Raw genomic sequence first — 5,824 nt, 5'->3', positions numbered from 1 at the left:
TCGATAGCGGCACGGCTCTCGGCCTTGCCCACCCAGGTCTCGGCGCGAACGGAAACTGACGGCCCGGCGCTCTGTTGTGTTTGTTTTAACAGACTTTTGAATCGAAATAAACACCTTCGCCGGCTCTGAACCGCCCTCACTACTGTCGCCGCCTTCTGTCTAATGTGCTACAAGGATGAGCCCAGCATTCGGAGCTATGGAAGTGGAGCACTATTCCAAGGGAGTCCTGCTCGAGCCTTTTGTCCACCAGGTTGGAGGGCACTCCTGTGTCCTCCGGTTTAATGACAAGACCATCTGTAAGCCCCTTATTCAGAGGGAACACCAGTTCTATGAGACTCTCCCAACAGAAATGCGTAAATTCACTCCGCAATATGAGGGTAAGTTACCAAACCTTAGAAGGGGGTTGGGCATTTTCTTTCTGTAAATACAGATGTGGTGTGCTCTTTGTTATCTCTGAAATCTCTTTGTGGAAGAGATTTTAGGATTTTCTTTTCATGTATTTTGATGTTGTCTGAGGCAGGCTGTGGAGATGCAGGGTGGAAATGCTTGCCCAGTTGCTGTTTGGGCTGACTAACAGCATTAGAGTAGAGCAGCTCTGCTGGTGATAGCCCATATATCCTTTAGGCACAGGTAAGTAGCTAACAGCTTGTGAATGTTTTCAGTAATTATCTGCTGCTTTGATTTTTTGTGGATTTCTGACTTTTTTTTTTGCCACTTGGTTAGAGTTTGTTTACAGGGATTTGGTAAGATTGGTTAATTATCTGCTGCTTTGATTTTTTGTGGATTTCTGACTTTTTTTTTTTGCCACTTGGTTAGAGTTTGTTTACAGGGATTTGGTAAGATTGGTTGACAGTGTTTTGTGTAAGTTTAGTTGTGGTCTCTCTTGTTTTCGAATTTCTTCTCTGACTCTCATTTTGATTGGAATAAATATATGTCAGTAAGATGTGTTGAATATTTGCAGTGGTGTTTCTGCCATTAAGGAAACGAAAATTCCTGGCATTTAGGTAGGCAAGGATCAAGTAGCCGTGATGAGGCTGAGTCAGATGTTACGTAGGAGTGGAAATTCCTGTTCTCCTAAGAATTGCACTAGTTAACAGAAACACTTTCCTTTCTCTTTGCTGTTCCATCCACTGCTGCCTGGTGATTAATAAATAATATGTCTGAAGCATTTTTTTTAAATGGAGTTGCTTTTTGAAGCAGGTTGATTTTAACAACCATAAGGGTGACAGAGTTTTGCATACTGTTGTGAAACTGGCAGAAGACTTCAGAGGAGATGTTTTGAAGTTAATACTCCCCACATATTTAGAGACTTTGGCATGTCTAGCTACAAGTTCTTTTGGACTGGAAGAAAATGCGGTCTTTGAATGATACTGTAACAGAACAATTGTACTAGCATATATGGCATTTTGGGGAGTGTGGGGAGGGATTTAGGGGCATGGGGCGTCACTTGGTCAGTCTCTGTTATTTTTTCCAGGATAAAGCCAAAGGCCATTTGCTAGCTGGCTCCCCCCTTTTCGTGGTGTCCTTTCCTTTGTGTCAGTCAGAGCTTCTGCACTCCCTGCCCCAGCTACTGTAGGTCTCGGAGCCGCCTGCCCAGCTCAGAAGTGCCAGTGCCTCGCTGAGACCTCTGCCCTCTGGCCCAGTGATGGGCTGCAAGAACTGTGCAGACTGACTTGAGAATAAAGAGAAAGGACTGAAAAATAAGATTTAAAAACAGTTCAGGCAATTGTTACAGCTTCTTCATTCACCACTGAAACCTGCTGATGTTGCACTGGGTGCACGTCTGTCAGAGCGTTCCACTAAGACTCTTAAAATGCAGTGCAGTGCTCAGACTCTTGAGGGGAGGATGGAAAAAAAATGCTTTTGAGATTCACCATGTTTCTGTACCACAGATAGATTTGTTTTGTATTGTGTTTTTGTTGCTTATTTCACAAGATTGCTGCATAACCAATATAAATAAAATATATTCCAAAAAGAAAAGAAAATGTGTAATTAAACATGGTGATTTTAAGTGGAAGCTTTTGGAATAGTTTCTGTTGTAATGTGCCGTTTTCCTTGTTCTGCTCTACTTGCAAATCTTCATTTCCCTTGGGGATCTGTTAAGCAGATCTTGTTTGGATAAGGGCTTTTGGCTTTGCTGTCATGCAAAACTTGAAGTTTTTTGTGCAGGTCACTTTTCACTGCAAGATGTTAACAAATGTTTTACGCCTTACTTAGGGTCAGACCAGTCAGGTTTTTCAAATTAATAAAAACTTTTCTTAATTGAAATTGCCTCCTGTTATTATTTGGTTCTTATTTGACTGCATCAGAGAGAGTAAAGAGCCTTTCGTGTCATTGTTTTGTCGATATGATAAATTGTCTTTTGTGAGGTGTAATTTTTGTCTAGGTCTTTTGATATTTGTTAGGTTGGCAGATGAGGTTTGGCCTGTGGCAAGATAGAAACTAAGGACCAGGGTAAGAGAAAAACCCAAAAGTTGTTATATTCTTAGTGTAAAATCATGTGTTCTAAAAGGCTTGCTTGTCACTTCAGCAGCCGATAATTGTCTGTGTCCTTTCTCCCTTCAGGTGTGGTGTCGGTGAGCTTTGAAGAGGATGAAGATGGAAACTTATGTCTAATAGCATATCCGTTAAATGGGGACCACGATAACTTAGAAAACTTAGATAATTCTGACTGTGAACCCAAAAGTAAGCTGTTGCGATGGACTAACAAAAAGACAATGTTGTTAGAAAATGAGAAGATATCAAAGGAATGGGTCCGACAGCACAGGAAAGAGGAAAAAATGAAAAGGTAATTTTGATTGGGGAAATGGAATGTGGGATGTTGAGGCATAACATGTTTTTTACTCTGAAATGAGGTTCTGGTGTCTGTAATTCCAGAGAATTTTCCAGAACTCTTCACTTTCATTTTCTTGTTTCTTTTCTTTTTTCCTGACCTCTTCCAGTGAGAGGTTCAGTAACGAAACTAGTATGTCCTCAGCCCAGGAGTGTGTTGAGTCATGTCTTTTGTTGTGGTCAATTGATAAAGGTTTCCCAATGTTATTTTTGAAGCTTCTGGAAAAAAAAAAATCACCTCCCAAAACCCAGAAAACCACCCACCTGCAAAAGCACAGTAGCTGTAAAACCAACCAAACCTCAGAACAAGCAGGATCTCAGTGTTACCGTATACGCCATACTTGTGTAGGAATCCTGCTTTATCCCTCTTGGTGACCTTTTTCCCCTTATTTATGTATGTTAGTTGTGGCCGCTGTGAGCCGCAATTTATTGCGCTGAAACAGTGTCCTTAGCAAAGGATAAACCTTAAAGCATACCACTGCTTCTTGCCTTACTTCTGTGGGAGTAGCTCACGCAGGTAAAGAAGGTACGGGTAGAACTAGGACGTATGTTTGGCTCTATGCTAGTTTATGTTGATATGAAGTAGCTTTATAAAGGTGGAAGTATTACAGAGGGGCAACTTGCCCACTTATACAGAAAGCCAAACAAAGCTTATGCTCAGCGTTAGTGAGGGTGAGCAAAAGGGTTTTTAAAGCTAAATGACAACCCCTTTAAAGTCCTTATTTTTTCTACTTGACCTCTAAGTTGCTGCTTTTTTCTGTTTCTAGTCACAAACTGGAGGAAGAATTTGAGTGGCTGAAGAAATCTGAAGTCTTGTATTACACCGTAGAGAAAAAAGGAAATGTCAGTTCACAGTTTAAACACCATAATCCTTGGAGCATAAAATGTCACCAGCAGCAGTTACAGCGTATGAAGGAAAATGCAAAACACCGGAATCAGTATAGTATCCTTTCCTGAAAATACCTCACAGCAATGGAATGAGCAGGGCTCTGCTTTTCATTTCTCGAATGTGCCAGATAACAGCACAGTGCAGGCTTAATTTAACCGCAATCCAGAGAGACTCTCTGAAGCTGTGGTTTATTTGGTGACTGTGAAGGGATTGCCAACGCTTTCTAGAACGTGACCTTTTCTAGCATGTAATAAAGTAGCTAGGCTAGGAATTGAATTACCTTGATTCAAATCGACAAATTGTGGATTAGTCAGTGGACAGGTCTTGCAGGGTACTCTGTTGGGTATCTTCCACAAAAGCAGTTGACTAATGAAACCTTTCAAAGGAGCAGAGTTCTGTCACTTAGTTACTGTTTTGGTGTTGGTGATCTTAAAAACTAGGGTCATCATTCCCTTTTCAGTACCTTCTTAAATATAGAGGATGTGCCGATGCCTGGAGTTGTCTGTGTCTAGTAGTTTCTTTTTAGTGAGCATTCTTGCTAAAGAAAAGCCGAACATGTATGATTGGAGCATGAGAAACTCAAAACCAGTGACTGATCCGTGAAAGCTGAAAAAAACCTAGTTTTGTGCTCTGGAACCATAGGCAAGCATCTCCACCTGTGCATTCTCCTCGAAGCAGGCTTGGATGCAACCGCTACAACCTGCAAAAATATTTATGTATTTGTGCTTAGCTAGACACATTCCTCACGTGTGAGGAGTCCTGGTGAATGGATTACTAGAACATCTCTGACTAATAAACTCTCAGAACAGCAGAAGGCATTTCACGGCTGGTGTCCTCACCGTTTCTCTGTAGATGATTATTAAATCACCTGAGTCGAAGTGTGTAAACCCTAGAACAGTGTTACTGTGGATGTGCCTTTTCTGTTTCAGAGGTGATGTGAAAATGCTTCACTGTTTTTGAATGATAACTGAAGCGCACAAAATCCTCATTTCCCACAAAAAAAAGTCTCTTGCTGGGCGGGAAATACATCATAATTCCAAGTCAGATGCCAGATTATATTTCTATGTGACCCTGGTTACTTTTTTTTCACTTAATGTGGAAATGCACCTTTCATCTTTAGAGACCAGTGAAACTGGAACTAGATATCCACTCTGCTTTGTGCCACCTCTACGTAACGGTAATTTTTGATAGGTACTGTATACTGGGCATGGTTTGGGTATGCTTAAAGTTGATACTGTGGCACTGTAAACCTGAGAACGCTTTTCAAACCTGTATTCCTCATTGTGAGGATTGTTCCTTAACTAATCAGAATTCATTCTGCTGGAGAACCTAACATCTCGATACGAAGTACCATGCGTGTTGGACCTGAAGATGGGAACCCGGCAGCATGGCGATGACGCGTCGGAAGAGAAGAAGGCTAATCAGATTCGCAAGTGTCAGCAGAGTACGTCGGCTGTTATCGGAGTCCGAGTTTGTGGCATGCAGGTGAGAGGAAAACTCCCCACATGTGGGCTGACGGACTGCACCCATTTCTGTTAGTGGGGTTCTGGGCTCATCCCATGCGCTGCTCTCCCCGAGATGCTGCGCTTCATCTCCTTCAGTGAGCGGAACGAGGGCTTTGGGTCTCACTCACCAGCTGGAGGTGGCAGCATCTGCAGGAGCAACCTGCTCACGCACTGCACATCATGAAGGCGTTCTCTGAGCACAAAACCAACCTCCTGCACAATAGCAGCAGTTCAGAACTGCAGCAAAATTACCGATTTGATTAACATTTTGGGGTAGCGTAGGAAACACTTGAAAGGAAGGTCTGCCAGTTCCTGCATTTTGAGTAAAGCATGTGGAAATTTGCCAGAGTATTAAGATCAGTTGGTTCTGTCTTGTAGATTTTGAAAAGCCACAGATCTTTCACTGCTTAAAGTAGACTTGTTGTGAAGTGCAGACAAGAAGTGGCTTGATGTAAATGTGGTAAGAGTCGTGGTCAAATGAGGAGAGTGAGTTGTGTGGACTTTCACCTGAGCTTTTTGTTTACTTGATTGTGCATTCCTAGAGTGACAGTTTGGGTTTGAGAATTTTCCAAAGCCTCTCCTCCCATCCAGGAGATTC

At 42.2% G+C, this 5,824-nt stretch overlaps 1 protein-coding gene across 1 annotated transcript in view; it reads left to right on the top strand.

Moving 5' to 3' along the window:
• The first annotated feature begins 112 nt into the window (after positions 1–112).
• The window catches only part of IP6K2 (inositol hexakisphosphate kinase 2), a 7,309-nt gene continuing 1,597 nt past the window's right edge, over positions 113–5,824 (top strand). The window contains exons 1-4 of the mRNA XM_010132111.1: positions 113–377; positions 2,566–2,788; positions 3,600–3,775; positions 5,031–5,206. Of these exons, the coding sequence (XP_010130413.1) occupies positions 176–377; positions 2,566–2,788; positions 3,600–3,775; positions 5,031–5,206 (777 nt within the window). The 5' untranslated portion in view covers positions 113–175. The remainder of the gene's footprint in view (positions 378–2,565; positions 2,789–3,599; positions 3,776–5,030; positions 5,207–5,824) is intronic.

Source organism: Buceros rhinoceros, unplaced genomic scaffold, assembly GCF_000710305.1.
Source record: "Buceros rhinoceros silvestris isolate BGI_N320 unplaced genomic scaffold, ASM71030v1 scaffold21712, whole genome shotgun sequence".
Taxonomy (NCBI): Eukaryota; Metazoa; Chordata; class Aves; order Bucerotiformes; family Bucerotidae; genus Buceros; species Buceros rhinoceros.
The sequence above is the reverse complement of the archived record's forward strand: the minus strand, read 5'-3'. Positions and strand labels throughout refer to the sequence as shown.